The sequence below is a fragment of the Dipodomys merriami genome, unplaced genomic scaffold (assembly GCF_024711535.1).
Source record: "Dipodomys merriami isolate MVZ:Mamm:240054 unplaced genomic scaffold, mDipMer1.0.p SCAF_4, whole genome shotgun sequence".
In the NCBI taxonomy this organism is placed as follows: Eukaryota; Metazoa; Chordata; class Mammalia; order Rodentia; family Heteromyidae; genus Dipodomys; species Dipodomys merriami.
This window is the reverse complement of record NW_027205603.1, coordinates 73,485,937-73,507,802: the sequence shown is the minus strand read 5'-3', so window position 1 is coordinate 73,507,802 and position 21,866 is coordinate 73,485,937. Positions and strand designations below refer to the sequence as shown.

General features: G+C 32.7%; 1 protein-coding gene across 4 annotated transcripts in view; it reads left to right on the top strand.

Annotated features, from left to right (window-relative positions):
- The window catches only part of Csmd3 (CUB and Sushi multiple domains 3), a 928,259-nt gene that overhangs the window by 429,784 nt on the left and 476,609 nt on the right, over positions 1 to 21,866 (top strand). For all 4 annotated transcript variants that reach the window (XM_069991287.1, XM_069991286.1, XM_069991285.1 and 1 more), the window contains one exon: positions 6,909 to 7,030. In XM_069991287.1, coding sequence (XP_069847388.1) covers positions 6,909 to 7,030 — 122 coding nt within the window. The remainder of the gene's footprint in view (positions 1 to 6,908; positions 7,031 to 21,866) is intronic.

Here is a 21,866-nt window from a genome sequence, read left to right as displayed (position 1 = left end):
TGAACTCTGGGCCTGGGCATTGTCCCTCAGTTCTTTAGCTCTAGGTTAGCACTTTACCACTTGAACCACAGCACCACTCAGGACATTTTCTGCCCTCGTGGTGTTGAGGAATCAAACTCAGTGCCTCATGCATGCAAGGCAAGCACTCTACCACTGAAACACCTTCCTATTTTTCTTAATGTATGTTCTTAATATCATAGGAAAAAGCTATTCAAAAGCACCTAATTCTGGTATTATATGGATGTTATAGCTGTCTGATTAGGATCAATAATATAATTTTTCTAAAATATTTGGAACATGTATTTCAGTACCCTCGGATGTTAATGTCAGAATAATCTCTTAGTTTTGAAAGCACTTGTCACTAGTAGCTTTTTGTTTGTTTGTTTGTTTTTGGTTTATATAATAGCTTAGAAATAGGTCTGGTAAGAGAGGGATAGGTAAGAATGTTGGAAGATATGATACTGATGAAGAGATACTATATTCGTAAAGTCTTCTTTAAATGGCAACTCCTATGTCAAACAAAAATAAAGAAAAAGTAAGCTAGAATTAATAGATTTTTATCTTCCTTGGATATTGAATAATAAGCTTTTCTTTAACAGATGTACTAAGTTGGACTGGCATTCTCAAAGACCTTTTCTAATCATGATTTGTGGTACATATTTCTAACTTAGTACATCTGTGCATTAGTCCATTTCCTGGAATGGACTAATGAGATTTAAATTTATAAAAAAAATATTTAAGGTCAAAATATTTTATACATTTGTAGAAAAACAAAATACCGGTTGAAGTTTGTTTTTTAAGAAGGGGATTAGAACTGAAAGAGATGAATAGTTGTGCATATGGACATTATATCACAATAAAACTCCTCTGTAAAACTAGCACCAACTAATAAAAATGTAGAATAATTTAATCTATTAACAATAAGAAAAACTACCTAGAAGAAAGCAACTCAAATGTCAAACAAAAAAAAAAACCCACAATAATTATTTGTGATTATGCAGCAATCTTTTGTGCAGTGTTTATTTTACCAGCTTAGAGTTTGGCTTTAAATAGAGAAAACTTGAATTTCATTCTCTAACATACATAAAGCACAGAGCAACTTCAGCAAGCATTCCACATGTTGGATAGATTGGGGGGGCACATCATAAGATTCCATTAAACATTTTTATGACATCCTATTTTGTGACTTCATAATTACTCCAAATGCCTCTCTGCACATAGTAAATATTTAAAAGATATACTACTTACAACTGTCTCCAGGTATTCTGTATCCAGTCTCTTTCATGAAGCTTCTTTCCTGCAGCTATACATTCACAGTATCCTCATTCACTCCATAGTATATCAAATATGCTTATTTGGTATTTCAGACTGGACGAAATTTCCTATGAACCTACTTATTCGAAAGATAGTAATTACCTGCAGGGAAAAAGCAGATTTACACATAAATTCTCTCAACAAATCCACAAATTTTCTTTGTAGCATAACCTGATTATATGATTATATGGTCAACCTGTAATTTTCTCTTCCATGTTTGTCTGTCCCCACCACATGAAGAGTGTGAAGTAGGGCTGGGAAGGTGGCTCAGTGGTAGAGCGCTTGCCTTGCATGCATGAAGCCCTGGGTTCGATTCCTCAGCACCACATAAGCAAAAAGAAAAAAGCCGAAAGTGGCGCTATGGCTCAAGTGGTAGAGCGCTAGCCTTGAGCTGAAGAGCTGAGGGACAGCGCCCAGGCCCAGAGTTCAGGCCCCACGACCGGACCCCCCCCCAAAAAAAAAAAAAAAAGAGTGTGAAGTCATGACCCGCACTTCTACTGGGTGACCACAGTTTCCTAAACAGTCCTAATTCTTTAATATTTACCACTGATTGAATGAATGACTAACAAAGTAATAGGTGAATAAAAGCTTTGTTTCCCTGTATGCAAAAACAAGTGTGTATTTTGCATAAGTATGTATAATTTTTGTTTGACACATAGATATAGATAAGATGAAGTAAGTGAATTTTTACATATTATTAATTATATGGAAAAATGCAGTGGCAATGTTTTGCTCTATTTCTAGGCCTACTACTTGGCTCTTATAAATCTATTTTTCATGGACTACTGGACTATTGTAAGCATAGGTACAGTCATGGTTAACTCAAATTTCCTTCTGATAGATTAAAATATTTCCATCATTTTGGCAGTGAAACAAAAGTCTGACTGTGCCTTAGAATACCATGTGTGACCCTCCCTGGAATCTATTTAATCTCCTCACCAATCTTATCTAAAGAATCACTCCAGGGCTAGGAAGTTGGCTCAGTGGTAGAATGTTTGCCTCTCACGCTTAAGGCCCTGGGTTCCATTCCTTAGCATCACATAAACAGAAAACAGCCCGAAGTGGCTCTGTGGCTCTGGTGGGGCAGTGCGCTAGTCTTGAGCTGAAGAGCTGAAGGCCCTGAGTTCAGACCCCACCGCCAAAAAACAAAAAACAAAAATCAAAAAACAAACAAAAAAACCCAGAAAGAATCACTCCAAACTCCCCCAACCTTAGATGTTTTGAGAATTATAAAATCTTAGGACCTACAATTTGCTACTGAATTTCCCTTCACCCTTGTCTGAATTTTGTCTTTATATTCATGACCTTTTAAGATTGAGCTTCTTTATTAATCCCATGATGCTGTCTCTAAATCCTCACATAGCAGAGATTGATTTAGTTCCCACAATACCTGCATGTCTTAAGCTGAACACTTAGAACTCATTGTTACCATGGTGTGTTTGTGTCCATTCAAGACATCAAAATGCAGGGTCCTCATAAACTAATATGTTGAATGATAATGTCATTGTACAATTGTAAAGATAACAAAATTATTATTTAAAAAGTAAAGTTTTCACACAATAAAAAAGTAAAGTTTTCAAACATAAATGTCAGGCAAGGGAAACAGAGACTACAATAATAAATCTGTGTTATACTGTGGGGGAGGGACACACAAAGCAACAAAGAAATATCATATAAATATGTTAGACACAAATAGCAAAAAAGAAAAAAAATGCTTGAGTCCTTAACTTGGGGTTCATTTCACTTAACATCAACTTATCTGACTGTTTCTGCTTGTTTCAGACATATATTAGTTATTGCAAATAAGGTAAACCATGGGACCTATGTTTCTTTGGGCCTGGCTTACTTCACTTAATATAATTTTTTCCAAGTCTTTCCATTTCTGAACAAGTGGAGTGATGTCATTCTTTCTGATGGAGGCATAGAATTCCATAAGGGAAAACAAAGGAGGGGGTAACAATGCTCTATAAGAAAGGCACTTATTACCTTGCCCATGTAATTGTAACCCCTCTGTACGCTATATTCACAGTAAAAAAAAAAAAAAGAAATCTGTGTTAAGCTGTACTAACAATGTGGCGATAGAAAAGGAAATTAAGAGATTGACAGAGCTAACAGAACAACAGAGACATAAATGTTTGATAATGTTATTTTATGTGAATTTGTTCTTTTATACTATTTCTGGCAGTATATTGAGCAAAATTTAAAGAACAAATTAAGTACACTTAAATTCTTTGCAAAATACTGGCATATTGGGTACTGTGTAATTCCCCCTGTAAAATTTATTCTACAATAAATACTAATAGTGCAAAGTACAAATAATAGTACCATTGTAGAAATAGAAGCACCAAGATCTTCTTTTGGGTCCTATAAAGATATTACAGCTGAGATATAAAAATAAAATTTCATCTTACTTGGCAGCAATCAACCACAGGATATTGATTGCTAAGAACAATGTGTAATTTTTCTATATGATATGTTATATGTTGTACTGATTGCTCTGTGTGAACTGCTGCTCAGACAGCAAGTCTATTCAAATTGTCTTTTCATTCCTCACCCATTTAGAAAGGAAATATATCTAGTACTATTTTCATAGGGAAAGCCTGACAAACTAGTAAAAAAAACTACTGTGTAGACTATTAAAAAACTTATGAAACAAATATTAAATATTGGTATGATAGAAAGGTATGCTCTAGATGGCTCTGTATAGAATTTCCTCCATTTTTTTTCATTTTTAAATAGACACAAACAGCAATCACAAATAAATAACACCACACACACACACACACACACACACACACACACACACACACACACACACACACACACACAAAGGAAATACATAAAACCACTTGTTAAATGATTAAGATTTAGATGGAAAAACACCAAACAATTCACAGGTGATTGTTTTTTAGATCGGATATTTTCTGAATATATTTTTTAAAAGGTTAAAGGGAAATTATTATACAGGGAACTTAAAGGGAAAACTCAAGGGAAATTATTTCCCCAGTTTGGTACAGAGTTGCAATGATTTTTTTTTCCAGAATGAAGTTAACATTTATTTTGCAGTGCTTTACACCACTCTCTGCCAAAGATCTTGGTATTGGTTCTTTTTAGAAACTGCCTACCTAATGGGAAACTTTTTAGAAACTTCCTAACTATAATAGGAGTAAACAGAAATGATAAATAAGAATTTTCCCAAAAAGAGGACAATGTGTATGCATTTTAACAACAACAAAAATGCCAGAATTACAAAGAATTAAATGCCACTAAAAATGAAATATGACTTATCAGGAAGTTATATGTACTAACTTCAAACCAATTTCACATTGTGATTGGTACATAGCTCTTACTGCTATAAAGATCTTACTTGATGTAACTGTATTATCTATCAGAGACTATTAAGCTACATGCATCTGAGCATTTTTATAGATGTTCTGTTTCAGTAGTTATGTACTTGTTTTCAGTCCAGGAAATTGAGTAAATGAGTAGAGTCTCAGGAAGAGAATATAGCTACAGAAGTATGGGTTTAAAGATAGACTTCAGTGTTTATATTTTGTATTGCAGAGGAATGGCTGATTATCAACATTTGATGTAAAACTTCTAGTATGTCCCCAGAGAGAGGATATTTTAACCTAGGAATGGAAAGAGATGCCAAATATTGTGATGGATATTCCAGAGTTGTCAACACAGAATGAGCATTCAAGTCATAAATGTGAATGAATCTATTCAGAAAGAATACAATACAAAAATAAGAAAGTCTATGAAATTAACTCTGAATTATGTTCTTGAAAGTAAAATGAAAAAAAGTTCAACATAAATGATATGGTAGAGCAGAACTATTTAAAACAAACAGGCAAATAAGGGAATTCTGTATTATAATAAGAGGCAGAAAATTGTGAAACCTTTTAGTACTTTGCATTATTGAAGAAATATCAACAAGTAGAGACAAATGGAAAGATTATTGGACTCAGGAATTAGAAGGTAATTAACAACATTGAGAGAGCAACTTCAACACAGAAAGAAGAGCAAGGATTGGATTGAAATATCTTCAAGATTGAATTAGGGAAAAGGAAGGTTACTACCAAAAGATTAATAAGAAATTAGGTGGCAAACATGGAAAGAATGAAGTGGTAAATAATATTCAAGGGGGAGAAAAATGAAATGTATTATTAATTATTTATTACAAAATAGCATGGTTTAAAATATATGAATAATGTGTGTATAATTTTTTAAAAGTGTTACTGGACATCAGTGGTTTATTTCCATATTTCAAGTTACTGAGATCTTGGTATCAAGATTTGAAACCAACCAGGACAGATAAATCTACAAGACACTTATCTCAAAGTACTAAGCAAAAAGTCAGATCTCAAAACATGATTCAAGTGGCAGAGCACTATCCAAAAATTTGAATGAGAACTTGGTTGTATAAGTTCAATTCTCATTACTGGCACAAGAGAAAAAATAAGAATAACTTAAATCACAAGAAAATATAATGTTCCAAAGGATGATAGATTAGAACTGTTTTTTTTACTGATATATAAGCTATAAGGAGATGCTAAAGAAATACAGTTTTAATATTCTATAAATGAATTATCATGGTCAAAATAAAAGAAAGTTTGAAGTGAGAAAACACAAACTAAATGTCTTTGCTTTGGTATTTTCTGGAAATGTAAACTTTGCCAAGTCAAGCAAACATTTGTTCAAACTGGTGATGATAACTATGCGAAACCTTAGTGCATGTATCTTTAATTGTATGTGGTCTATTTACTTAATAAATGACAAAGGACATGTGTAGGGTTTTAATGGAATGAGGCAAATAAATGCAAATTAGAAATAATGAACCCCAAGGAGGAAATTGATAAGCAGACACAGCAAGGTGACTCACTTTTTTTAGGAAGAAGGTAAGTTTGAAACCTGAGAATATAGTAGAGCTCTTAACTTTTATGAGAAATTATTGAAATTATATAACTGTAGCACATTTCATTTCTAACTGGTCTAATCACAGGAGCAGAATGATTTGTTTTAATATTGATATTTTTCAACTGTGCTATTAAGGGTCCTTGGATACTTAATAAATAGAAATGAAAATGCTTTTCAGATTGCTTAATCATTCCAAGGCTTTTCTTCTTTCTCTTTTAAATTTTTATTAACATCACATTGGGTAAATATACCTCTGTCTAATTAAAGCCACCAGTTTACATTCAGAGGACAATTTATCATGCCTCTCACTTTTACTTGTTATGAGTTTTCCATTAATATTTAAAACATTCAGCTTGTAAATCTTCGTATATTCAAAAAAAATCTGCACTTTAATCCTGGTAAGTGATTAGAACCCCAGGGAATATCCTCAGCGTGGTTCATATTTCTTTGTATTAGGTGTTTTCCATTAGTATTGGGAATACCAACCTTGTTAAATCTCAGGATCTAACAAACACTCTTAATTTTGGTAAATTATATTTGAATACCATAATATATTTTCCATATGATTATGATAGCATAATTTTTAATGTGTAGTCCATTGAAAGTTCTTTGATCGCTAGGACTTTTCCCTTTGGTACATGGCCATCTTTTTTCAATTGCAATATCTCTTTTAGTGAAAACGTGTGGCTGTAATCTTCAAGGACCAAGTGGTACCTTCACGTCACCCAACTTTCCATTCCAGTATGACAGTAATGCACAGTGTGTCTGGGTCATCACAGCAGTGAATACAAATAAGGTAAGGAAAGTCATATTTGATTTTAAAAAAGCAAAACAAAGAGAAGATGTGGAAAGTACTGTGGGGAGAATTGTTAGCTCAACTGTGGTTTGGGCCAAATTCCCTACTTATTCATTTTGTAGTCAGTTTATATGTGACATTTAGTTAAAAAAATAAACTATATTCCTGTTCCCAAATACTAATATATAAATAGAAGCTCAACAGAATTATAAATGAGTTTTCTAAGGCACATTTCTAAGGGTTGTAAATACATTTTTTTAATTCAGACAGGAACCATGAACCATCTTCAGTTCATCATGTTCTATGCACAGGGAACTTTCATTTCAGTATTCCATGGTTTCTAAAAATCACACAGTTATTTATTACACATAGCAGATTTAATTGTTCTGTGCAAGGGAGAGTTCATATTACAGACATTTCAAAGATTGGATCATTTTGCTATTTGATTCTAAGATGAGCAATCCATCTAAAAATGTATGTGTGATTGCACTTCATACAAAATTATAACACTGCATGACTACACAAACAACTGAAAAATTACTTTTTCTTCTCTTGGTCTCACTCGTCTGCTTCTCCTTGTGAGCTGTGCTTTTATGTCACAAGAAAGAAACCTAAATGTAAAGAATCAAAATGTCTTTCACATCCTCAGATCCTGTGATTATTTCTCTGGTTTAGATTAAAGAAATTTTAGTTGTGATCAGACTATGGTTCCAAACACTGATTTATAATTTAATTAACTTATGTTGTTTAACCTCTGAAGTTTATTTTATTTTTGAAATGTTAGTGAAAACTCACAGCATGTATCTGACAATTGTGTGATGAGAAGTGATCCAATGCATATTAAGGGCTTTTAAGTATTTGAAAGACAGTAGCTAAATGTTAGTAGAAAGGATAATTATAACTCCCCAGAAATACTTGTGATCGTATTAAAGTTCTGAAATCTAATTGTAGAAACAAGAAATGCTTTAAAAATAAACTCAGTAGACAATTATATATCTCCTAGGAAAATCTGTATTGATGAATGAGAAAAAAAACTAAATTAGAAATTATTGCTCAAAAAAAAATCTCAAAAAAAAAACAACTCAGCCACAAAAAATCATTCTATCTATACAACACGTGTCATTAGTTCAACTCAATGCAGAAAATATTTATTGACTATGTGATTTATGCCAAGTATTGGTTGTTGAAAATTATAAAAATCAAGAAATACATAAGAAGTAAATTAAAATTTGTTGAGTACTTACCAAAACATGTGACACCACTCTCAGCACTATTTTAAAGCACTCTTTATGAATTATTTCCAATATGACAAAGCTCTGACTACTTTTAAGGAAATTACTAAATAACTTTCTATCATCACATATTAGCAAAAGTCAGACCTCATATTAAAAAAAAATTCTTATGTATGAAGCTTTGTCTCACATATTATTAAAATAATCTTGAAATAAATCCATTATTAAGTATGGAACAAACACATTTTATTATCTATAATGCCATCAACCTATAATTTTACTGCTCTATAAAATATCTGTTTTCTTAAGTTTCATTTGTTGATATTAATGAGTTAGCTTCAGAAATTGTTGCATTTTTACTTATTTTACCTATTTTGTACACTTTTATCTCTTGACATCTCTACTTGAAAATAGCTTATAAATTGTTTTTCAACAAATTAAACAAAAGTTAATATTAGGAGAAATGAGATTTTATGTTATACTTTATATAGTGACCAAGTTCATATACACACATATGCACACATACACACACTCACACACATACAAACATGAGTCCATGCATAGGAAATATTTTTACTCACAACACAAATGGACTTCTGTATTGACTATTTCAATCTAATTATTTTAAATATCAAGCATATGCTACTAAATCATTTTCATGATGCAGTAAAGGTTGTAGCATATCTTTTAGAAAATTGTTGGAAATATTTACTCCTATAGATTACTACCTCAGAATCTTTTAGAGAAGACAATTGCTAACATAAACCATAAACACACAATTTTAGTAGCTGATATACACCTAGCACAGTGCTTAAGCATTCAATGTGTATTTCTTTTAAACATTACTGCTCATGTTTTTTTTTCTTACATTTGAACTTTGGAAAAGTGACTATGACACTATATATCTTCAAAGAAAATCACTGTTTATTGAAGAAAATTAACTCTGGAATTTGAAATTAAATGAAACTAAGACAATTGGTTTCAAATCAGGAATTTGACTATGTGTATGATTTGAGTATAAACATTAAGTATTAGGGACCACAATTTTTCATGTATTACAGATTATAATATGACCTTATAAGATTGTTAAACTGATTCATGAAAGTACAAATACCAAGTGAAATCATCTTAAATGGCATCTTTTACCACTTATTTTTCATTACAATATAATTAGTGATTATGTTACACTAAAGTACCAAATATTAATTCAGAGATTTTACTACTGATTAACTTATAAACATTGAAACTTATTTCACAAAACAAAACAATTGGCTTAGAATCCTTTTCTAAAGTAATATATACTTTTCATGTTGTTCCGTGACTACAACACAAATTTCTGAATGAATGATGAATATGATAAAGATTTCTTTCATGAGAACAAATTAAAATATTAAAACTGGTATGTTAACCTTGTCAATCAATCAGGTACCCCAGGTTATCAACTAGGAAGGACAAGTAAACTATTAATTCTACAAAAGCAATCATGCATAATATCATTTATTTATTTGCCATTTTTTATGAATTCTGTGTTACATATTCTGTGTATTGGTAAGGTTTTAGAAGCCCATTCTTTGAAACAGACAGTTGTCAGATATTATCATATACTTCTCATGTCATGTTAGCTAACATGGTCCTATTTTATGAATCTTGAAAAATATTTGAATTTTTTATGAGAAAAAGTCTTTTTGAATAATGGTACATTATCATAGACATGCATTGAATGAATACTCATTATATAGGAAAGCATATTTCTAATCCCCTTGCATATAACATTGAACTTGAGTTTGGCAATAACCATAAAAGTATACTTGTTATCTGAATTTTTCATATAAAGAAACTGCTTCAAGAGATAAATTAATGTTTTCAAGGCAGAAATATGACTTGTATGCTAAAATACTGAAGTCTGTAAACAGCTGACTGCTGCATGTTACTTAAGAAGGCGGAGGGAAGAAACTATTGGTGCAGTCATTGTTTTTGTTTTCTCCTGTTTTTATGAAACATGTCTACATCATGTTAAGCACCCTAGTTGGCTTAAGCTCAAAATAACTATCTGACATACTTGAAAGTCGATAATGTGGCTATTTCCACTATCGATATCTATATCTACATTTATAATGATATCTATATCTTTATACCTGGATGGCATAAATCTGGTTTTAGGCCACAAGTTAGTGTTGTATATCTTTAATTTCTTGGGTTTAGACAATTGAGGATTCTTTCATAACTGTATTAATTAACAGTATGGTCCATATTTTATATATTTTGTTATCACATAAAATATTCTAATAAGTGGGTTTTATTATGACATACAACATAATATATTTTGATTATTTTCAACTTCACTTTTTTTCTAGATCAATTTTCATGATTAAATTGTTTAACATTTATTATAGTCTAGAGAGCTATGGTGCAAATGTTGAAGAATGGGTTTCCTAGCAGGTTTCTGAATGTGATCTGTTCTCATTTTACAATGCCCCAAATTCACTTTTATCTATATTAAATGCTTCTGATAAGCATAATTCTAATGTCGCTAGGATGTCAGCAAATCTTCAAACAGAAAACTCAATCCAAAGGGAGGTTAGTAATGAAAGATTGAATTAAGTGAACATAAAGGTATATAATTCAGAGAATAAAGGCAGACACGTACAAGGTCAAATTCAGTTCAGATTATAAATCTTGGTAACTGAACAGAAGTCTTAAGTGTCAGAAAATAAAAAGTACAATAGATCATTAAAAGAATGAGGATTGATTATAGCTTTAAAAATTGTGTTGAGTAATACTCCCGGAACATTTTTTAAAAACAGTTGAAGACTGTGAACATGTGGTTCTTTCTAAACTTGTCTCACATCTTACACACCTTATGGTTTAAGAAATATTGACTAGTATGACTTGGGTGACTCAGTGAAGAAAGTTGAGTAAGTGCCAATTGTGAGTGGATATATTTTCAAAAATACTCTGGAGTCTACTAACCTTAGATGGAGTACTGTGTGAATAGTTTGATTATAAAGCAAATGTCTTCAACTCTCTGTAGTTCCTTTCACATCTATTTCTATGTCTCTTTCTTCATCTTACTGGTTTGTTTGTTTAGCTAGTTATTTAGTTAAATAGTTAGTTAGTTGGTTGGTTAGTTATTGCCAGTCCTAGAGCTTCAAATAAAAGGCGTGAGGTCTGCCCCAGAGCTTCTTTTGTATTCAAGACTAGTGCTGTACCACTTGGGATACAGTTTCACTTCAAAATTTTTTTGTAGCTAATTGAAGATACAAGGCTCATACACTGTCTTCTTCAGCCTTGTTTTAAACCATAATTCTCAAATCTCTACCTCCTGAGTACTGAGGATTACAGATATAAAGCACATGCACATGGCTAATTCTTCATTTTCATGGTGGAAATAACAATCTATATGATGTTATGTCATATATTGTTGATGACTAATGCTGTCACAATACCAAATAATACTTGATATAGTGTAAATATCTTGTTCATTTAAATTATGACATAAGATGCTTATTTAACTATCCCATATTTCAAAAGTGAATGCATGTCATTAAATAGACTGTGATTCATAGATTCAAATATATTGAATAATTATGTTCAATATTGATACACAAATCATAGGGGGTATCCAGTTAACATTTCTGATATAAAGTAATTTAAAATTGTAATAGGAATTTACAACTATATATATGAGGACATTAATAGGTACATTGATCTCCATAGTCAAAACTAGTGAAGAGTGAATAGGAAATATTTTGATAGCATTTATACTACTTTATAAATAAATATTACATATGTGTGTATGTATACATATATGTTTAATCTACACTTGCATGTTCTTTTTCTAAAATACTATATGCTTAAACATTAAGGTTCTTATAAAGTTCTGTCAAATTTTATTTGGCTATATAATTTCTCTCCATCTTGATATAGGGAGTCAATTTCTATGCAGTGAGATAGAATACATGAGAAAATTGTTCTCTCATCTTTTCAAGGACTCCTGTCCAAATTGGAATTTCAGGTTATGGTAGTTGAAAAATCTATCTCTGCAGAAGTTATCCCATTTTAAAATTTTAATTTAAAGGTATCAAAATCCCATCTTATAGTGGGGAAAATAATTAATTTTTAAATATGATATTTGTATAGCCATTGCAGTATTTCTGGTTCATGGATATTCTTTATATTCACAAAGTCGTCACCTTGTGGCCTTCACCATAAACTCTTCGGCATCAGAATATAGCTTTGATGTCTTCTTTTAGCACTGTCATCTTCCATGCTCCATACTGGAACTAGGCTATGCCTCTGCATTTAATGTGCCCACTCTGCCACCACTGGATCCCTATGCCAATATTTAGAGACTTGGGAAATGGGCCAAACTTCAGTACCAGGTCTGTGGTCATAGGCAGCCATGGCAAATTCACATTTTTGCAGACTCCAGATGTCCTTTTTGTTTTCTAGAAAGAGCTGATCCAAGATGAAATTTATACAAGCGAATCATTAAGAAAGTGCACCAAGGAGAAACTATTAAGGGAGTTATGGAAGCAGGAATGAAAGAAATTAAGCAAAATTGCATTTTTTGGGGAAAAATTCAAGCCGTAGTTATTCTTGTACTGTAAAGCATAACTGAGAGTCTGCCCAACTACTAACAAGAGATCTGACATGTCACAGGCAACCAGGTACCACAGTCTATAAAAGTTTGTCTTTTGTCTGTAAACACAACCAGTCTCCTGAGGGCTTTGGTAGGAAAGTACATTAGAAAGATAGTTTTGGGGCTGGGAAGGTGGCTCAGTGGTAGAGTGCTTGCCTTGCATGCATGAGGCCCTGGGTTCGATTACTCAGTACCACATAAGCAAAAAGAAAAAATGCCAGAAGTGGCGCTGTGGCTCAAGTGGTGGAGTGCTAGCCTTGAGCTGAAGAGCTGAGGGACAGCGCCCAGGCCCAGAGTTCAGGCCCCACGACCGGACCCAAAAAAAAAAAAAAAAAAAGAAAAAAGAAAAAAGAAAATGAAAGATATTTTGGGCAAATGCCCCAAAGTGGGATTGCTGGGTCATAGGGGAGCTCTATGTGGAGTCTTTTAGGAACCTCCACACTGCTTTCCAAAGTGGTTCAACAAGTTTACACTCCCACCAACAGTGCAGTAGGGTTCCCTTCTGTCCACATCCCCTCCAGCATCTGTTGTTATTAGAGTTCTTGATTATAGCGATTCTAGGTGGATCAAGAAAATGTATATATACACAATGGAATTCCATGCCTCTATCAGAAAGAATGACATTGCCCCATTTGTTAGGAAATGAAAAGACTTGGAAAAAATTATATTAAGTGAAGTAAGCCAGGCCCAAAGAAACCATACTTCCTATGGTTTCCCTTATTTGCAATAACTAGTATATGTCTGAGACAAGCAGAAAAGGTCAGATAAGTTGATGTTAGGTGAAATGTACCCCAAGATAAGGACTTAAATGGTTTTTCTTTCTTGCTATTGTTTCTAACACATTTATGAGATATTTCTTTGTTGGTTTGTATGTCCCTCCCCCATGGTACAACCCCTGTTTTCACTGTATTTGATGTTGGTATAATTTGTGGAGGGAAACGGAAAAAACAAATCGTTTAAATAGGGATACAGGTGGACCCATTGCAACAATATGTACAAGACGTTATGTCAAAAACAAACTTTACAACTTTGGCCAGGGATGGGGGAGGAGGAACAGGGAGAGGGGATGGGAGATGGGAAGGGATGGGAAGGGGAAACAAAGGAGGAGGTAAGAAATGTACTCATTAGCTTGCCCATGTAATTGTAACCCCTCTGTACGGTATTTTCACAATTAAAAAAAAAAGAAAGATAGATAGTGAGCAGGCTTCTTATAAGGCAAGCAATATGAATGGAATGTGAATAGTCTGTTTACTATATCTGCTAAGTGACAGTATTTGCTGCAGTAGAAAGACTAGTGGGCCAACCTGAGGCCAAAGTTCAGGATACACTTAAAGATAAGCTGAAAGCTTTACTAGGTCATGATTCAGAAAGAGTATCAGGAAAACCGACCAGGAGAGTCCTTTAGCCAGGAAAGTATTTAAGAACACTATTTATAGGATATTCTGGGCTTGGTAATAAGGGAAATATTTAAAGGTGCTGATCTTTTATTTTTCATCCTCCTGACTAAATCATGCCAATATAGCACCTCCAAAACTATTACCAGCCCCTGCCAATAGTACCTATTTTCTCAGTCAAATGGATGATTTATTTGAAATGCTTCACTTAAAACTAATTATGCTATCAATGTCCAATGAATAGCAATCTGAAAACATGCAGCCATTAAGTAGAAACATGAGTTTTTGTTGTTGTTATTGTTGTTTGTCTGCATCCTCACCAGAATGTATTGTGATGGTTACTATTCTGAGCAGGGTGAGATGGAATGTCAGTATGATTATGATTTGCATTTCCTTTATGGGTAAGGAGAGTGAATGTATCTTCAGGTTTCAATTGGCCATTTGTACACATACACATATAATATTTATAATATTATTTTTATATATTATATAATACTTATATACTATATAATATTTGTATATTTATATTATATATTATATATATTAATTTGCTCCTTTATCAATTGGATTGATTGTTCCTTTGCTATTTAATTTTTGAGCTTTTTGAATATTCTGATGTTAATTCTCTCAGTTGATGAAAATTTTAAAGCACTTTGTAGTTGTCTCTTTATTCTGGTAATTGTTTCTTTTGATATGCAGAAACATTTTAATTTTAATTGCTCTTCTTGTTCTTTTTATGGAGTAATAGGAGTCAAATTCAGACAATAATTTACTCATGCCTAAAACTAACTAGAATTTCAACTATTTTTTTCTGTAATAGTTTCACAATATTAGGTTGATTTTTTTGTTCCATTTGGATTTGGTATTAGTACAGGGTGAGAGACGGATTTCTAGTTTCAGTCTTGTATGAGTTATGTGTAGGTACCTAGTTTTCTCAGAATTATTTGTTGAAGAAGCTATCTGGTATGCTTTATTCTTTTGCCAGTATCCAATAGTAGATGATGATAGGAATGGTTTTATTTCTAGGTTTTTGTGTTCTCCTGGTCTTCATTTGTTTGGGAGGGGGGATATTATAATGGTATCTTTTATTTTTTTTTCTAATTGTAGTTCTAATTGTAGTTCTAATTGTAGCATAACTTTATTTATTATTTAATTAATTAATTTATTTATTTGGTAGTGGAGATCAAGCCTAGGACGTTGCACTTACTATGGAAGCACTTTGCCATTGAGCTAATTCCCAGCCCCTATAGTATAATTTAAAGTCCTATGTTGTAATACACCAGTATTACGCTTTTTATTTAGCATTACTTCTGGAATTCAAGGTATTTTCTTCTTAGTAAATTTAAGGATTGGCATTTCTGTGAAGAAAACCATTGATATTTTAATGAAACTTGCATTGAATCTGTAGATTACTTTTGCAAATACAATTATGTTAACAGTATGAATTCTGCCAGTCCTAGCAACATGGTGGACTTTGCATCTTCTGGTATGTTCCTCAGGGTACTTTGTTTTCCTTGTAGAGGTTTTTACCTCTTTGTTAAGTTTTTTTTAGTTCTGTATTTTTTTTTTTTTTTAAGTTGTGAAAATACCATACAGAGGGGTTACAAATAGATGGGCAAGGTAATGAGTTCCCAGCCAAAGTTGTAAAGTTTGTTTTTCGACATAACGACTTGTACATCTCATTGTTGCAATGGGTCCACCTGTATCCCTATTGAAACGATTTGTTCTTCCCCTCCACAAAATTTTATTGTAAAGCTGATGTACAGTGGGACAGCAGTTACATAAATCAGCTAATGAGTGAGTGCATTTCCTTTTGAACAGTGTCATCCACTCTTGCATTCTTTCCTAGGTTTTCCGCTCCAGTCTTTCTTCTCCGCCCCACCCCCACCCCAAGTTGTATAGCTCTACGTAATTTCATTTTATTTAAGGCTACTCTGAATTAAATTATTTTCCTGATTTCTTTCTCAACAAATTCATATTTGCTACACAGAAAAGCTATTATTTTAGATGATGATTTTCTGTACTGCTCCACTGCTAAAAGTGACTATAACATATAGGAGTGTTTTGATGGGATTATTAGAGTCCTTTAAGGAACATATCATCTGTGAATATGAATAATTTTACCTTTTCCTTTGCTAGTTGAATTCTTTTTATTTCTTTCTTTTGCCTTATGGCTCAGACTACAATTTATATTTTATATTGAATAACAATGAAGAATGTTGTCTGACAAGAGGAAATGATATCATTATGTCACCATGTAGTATGATGTTAGTTACAGGATTATTATATTGATGCACATTTTTCTATTAGTTTATTTTTTATCCTTAAACAATATTTATCCTAAAAAGAAAGCTTTTATCCTAAAAAAAATGAAGCAAAAATATTGAATTGTTGGCTGGAATCTTACCTAGTACAACCTCTATGAAAATCAAATTGGTGCTATCTCAAAGCAACTAAAATTATACATACCTTGTTTTGCCATACCAAACACGGTATACATTCAAAGGATAATAAATTAATAAGAGAAAAATACTAGCTGGTTCCTTTATTTCAACTATGTTTATAGTAACCAAACTGTGGAATGGGCTACAATGTTGAACAATAAACATATGAGCAAGCAGACAATGGTATTTACATATTCCTTAAAGAAACAAAATTATGATATTTCCAGGAAAATGGATAAAATTAGAGAACATTATGTTGGACAAGATAAATACTATAGGTTGCTTGACAAAAGAATAAGCAGGGGGTACTGAGAACAGGGAAGAGGAGTGTACATATCAAAGTGCATTGTTCTGGTGTATGGAACTATCATATAACCTCTTAATATTATGAAGGTATTCTAATAAAAATATAATTAGATAATGACAAAGAAATGAGTGGGAAAACTAATTTTAAAAGAGTTATCTCTGGATAGAGGACTGTAGGTATATTTTCTTTTAATGTGAAGTTAATAAAAGTCATGTCAAAATTCAATAATATATATGATGTTTTATCATAAATCCTTGGAGATAATGCTAAACTCTTAAAAAGCAGGGAACAAGTACAATCGCTACTTCCTGTTTCGTGAACCTTTTTTTAATTTTTTGTTTTTTTCTTTCTCTGTTTTCCTAAAATTTCCTCTACCTTCTTAAGTCTTTGCCAATATGTAGCTTTCTCTATCATTTTCTCAATATTAACAACTCAAACTATTTTCACTGTACTTTATCCCCTTTTTGTTTATCTAAATTCAAAATCCATTATGTTGAGTACAGCTCTTTAATATTTCTCAAAATCATTTAAATCTCTTTCACCCAGATTTCCATTATTCTCTCTTAGATTACCAACCAACTTCCCAAGTAGTAAATCTTCATCTCATTTTTATGCCTATCACACAGCCTATTTATGCTTACAAAATATTCTGATACAATTTTGCTCTAAGGTGATATAATGTTCTTTCTAGATAAAATGTTTTTTTGTTTTTTGTTTTTTGTTTTTTTTGGTTCCATATAACTCAATACAGGGAATCTTGAGCAACCTGAATTACTGTTAGATTTCTTGGATCATGCCACTGCACTACTTTAGCTCAGTACATTTTCAGAGCTCTCCAGTCAGGAAACACATTGCTGTCTTTCATGGAAATACATTCCTCTATTTTGTTTGCATCTCTTTAAACTCACAGACTTTGGTTTATTCCTGACCTTCTCTAGGATTTAGTTAACCTTTCCATCTTTTCATAGAAGACTGTCCTGTTTCCTATTCGGATTAGTTATGCCTGCTCTAAATACAGTTTCATCTATTGCCATATTATATTGTTGGTATATTTTTCCTCTTTTACATTCCCTCAGTTTGACTCTTAGGACAAAAAAGAAAAGTTTTGAGTCTATATTCTTCACATCTAATGCAGTAATTGTCAAATGGGAACTTCCCCCTGAATACTCATTACAGTAAACAAGGTTTTCTAGGAAATGTTTTTGTAAGTACTATATGTTCTTGCTTCCGGTAGGAATTCCTTTGATTATTACAAAAAAAAAGACAATGTAGTTGTGTTTTGTTTGTTTTGCTCTTGTATTTGTGTCACTTTTTCCACATGGAATGTCCTCAACAATTTAATATTGACACAGCAATTTTTTTCAAATGATATGAATAATGAAACTTTAGTATTCTATACAACCAGAGTCAAACAGGATATATAGCTCAAAGTACACAGCCTCATCGGTTTATTTAACATTATGTATCTTGTTTAATTTTCAACCTTTCTTAATCTAGCAGAGCAATACATGATGCCAGGAAACAAATACTGGGAAATAAAAAGACAGCAGAACTATAATCAGATAGCTGTACCATTTTTCTTTTGTAATTACTTCCTTATCATTTCAATTTAGTGGGCAATGACCTTTCACATTCAAGAGAAAGCAAAATACTTTGTGTATTTTTATTGGCAACCCAATCACAATTTCATAAATCTAAGACGTTATCTGGCAACTACAATATTTTTCTGGGTAAAAATCTCAATCTACAATAGATTTTACAAAAGAATAAATGTTGATTTCTTTCCTTCAGGAAGTTTCTATCATTAAATAGAGAACATAAAACAATAAACCCATAAATAAACAATTCACAATTTGAAGAAAACATCCCATGTGGAATAGAGTGCCTGATAGAATTTTCAGTAGTCTGTAGAAGTAGGTCATATTCAAGCCAATGTTGCAAGATGGCCAGGGACTACCAATGAAGAGAAGAGTGTTTCTGGAACCAAAGAAATAATCTCTTAAATGCCCATGCTGAACTTGATTGTATTCAAGAAACTGAAAAAAAAAAAGACACCGGTCCTTAGGCATAGTGACATAAGTGAAGATTGAGTGGCATTCAGTATGTCCAGATGAACCTTCTTGTACAAATAGAAAAGACTTTTACTGAGCCTAACACATATTTTTCACTTGATTTTTTTTGGGGGGGAGGGTCCGGTCATAGGGCCTGAACTCTGGGCCTGGGTGCTGTCCCTCAACTCTTCAGCTCAAGGCTAGCGCTCTACCACTTGAGCCACAGCACCACTTCCGGCTTTTTTTTCTTTTGCTTATGTGGTGCTGGGGAATCGAACCCAGGGCCTCATGCATGTAAGGCAAGCACTCTACCACTGATCTACCTTCCCAGCCCATACTTTTGTTCCAAATTAATTTGTTAATATACTAGTTAACATAAAGTAGTAAGAAATAATCTTTTAAAACTAATAATATTATCTTTGTATATATTATTCAGTGTGTGGAAATTCAAGTTGATCATGTATATACTTTACAGTAGCTAATCCTGAATAAATGATGGAAAAGAGCCAATAAGTTTATACTGTTGTGATATAGATTTAATATTTGGAGCATTTTTCTTTTCATGTAGCCTCTTCTGTAAAGCATTTGTAGTGCCTTATTCAGTCTGTCATTGTTACATGTTTGCAGTCTCCTTCAGGGAAAGACCAGTGCACAGGTACAAAAGGAATAGAAAAATAAAACAAAACTAAAAGCTTTTATCATTCCATCAATATTTCACCACATCCTCAGGCTTTCCCCCTCTGCTTTCTCTAAAACATGAGCCCTTGAAAGAATTGAAACTATTAACCCAATACTGCCATCAGAATAGATGAAGCCAGAGAATTTCCTGAGCTGGCACTTCTCATTTCTAATGGACAAGCCAAAACTCTTGGAATATATCTTCTGTAATAAAATATCTAAGTATAGATATTATACTTCTAGAATATAAGAGATAATTTTTTCTCTACAATGAGATTACTTGCAAAGGATAAAGTAGTGGATATTCATATATCCCACATTAAAACTTGGCATTGCATATCTATATATTTTACAATCTGTATAAACTTAACATTTCTGTTTCTCAAAAAATACACAATTTAGAATGAGTACTAATTAGTCATTCATCAGTAACATATGTGTATATACATAATTCAGTAATGCATATATATACATATTCTGTCAAGATTATTTAAAGATTTACTTATTTTTTTTTAATATTTTTATTGTCAAGGTGAAGTAAAGAGGGGCCACAGTTACATATAAGGTAGTAAGTACATTTCTGGTCGAACTTGTTACCCCTTCCCTCATTTTTCTCCCACTTTCTCTCCTCCCTAACTCCCGATAAATAGTCAGACCATTTCCAAAATATTGCATTGTTTCACCCTTTGTTCTTTGTCTCACCATTTTGTTGTTCCCCTTCCCTTCCTTAATTCAGAAAAAAAGTTTTCAAATTTTACTGCTATATTAAATATGTAAAGTTAAAAATGTGCTACATATCTATCATGTATAAATTAGATACTCTCCTTGGGCTCACCTTTCCTTCTTGCAAGTATCTATTTCATGGAACTTATTTAGTCTTTTTAAAGAATTACTATTTGAGCTTTCCAGAGTCTATTACACTTTAGTTGATTCAATTGTAACCCCTTGCTTAGCATCCAGTGCAGTACTTACAGATTTATAGGCACATTCTAGCTACCACAAATGAGGGAAAACATGAAACTTATGCTTTCTGGGTCTGGCTTACTTCACTTAAATTTTTCAAGTCTTTTCATTTCTGTATGACTGGTACAATATCAATATTTCTGATGGGTGAGTATAATTATTCTCTGAGTGTGTATGTGCATGCATCTCTCTCTGTCTCTCTCTCTGTCTCTCTCTATCTCTATCTCTCTAGTTATCTATATTACATTTTCTTGATCAGTCCATACACTGAGAACACACTAAAACCACCAGTACAATCATATTCATTGCAACCCTGCTTGCACTCTTCATCCCTATTTCACTCTGGCTCATACTTCCCTCTCTCCATTTGCATCTAGGTTTTCTTTGCTTCTAATGGGAGCATACAAAATGTAGCTATCACCTTATGAATACTAATTAAAATTCCTAATTTCCTGCTTATCACATACAAAATAAAATTCATTTGTTTTCTCCATCTTCTTCAACATACCTCCACATAACTTTCTGTGTCAGTGCTTACGTTTCACAAAGAAAAAGCTCTTTCCATCATGTCATTTCTTATTACCCTGGAATGTTTTTCCAGAGTCTCATTTCCACCTTCTATTGCACTGAGGGTTTCCTGCTGTTGGAAACCTTTCTCCTTTATTTTCCAAATATATCAGTCAACTGTCATCTCAGCTTCTATGTAGCCCATGATTCTATGTCTCTACAGGCTCAGTACTGTGCAATGCTTCATTCTCCTGTCTTGTCTCCCCATTTGCAATGTGCTTATCATGATCTGGAGGTATATTAAGAAACAGTGCTTTAATTAGATGTCAAGTTGATTGTGCTACATGGCATTTGAATACCATAAACTTAATTAAATGTTGTCTATTTCATAATCATGTATATATTATGCATCAGGATTTCTTCAACTGGGTAAAAAAGAGTTGTTTATAAGAAAATGATTGATTGTCATTCTGAAACACACATGACAGGAAAACAGGAGAGAGAGACAATTTTAGCAGCCTCAAGTGTGGGTGACAACTATCCTCTTTGAATCACAGTGGGGTTGACAAAGAAGGAGTTTCATTCTCAAGTTCCATTGTAAAAAGATGTGAACTATTT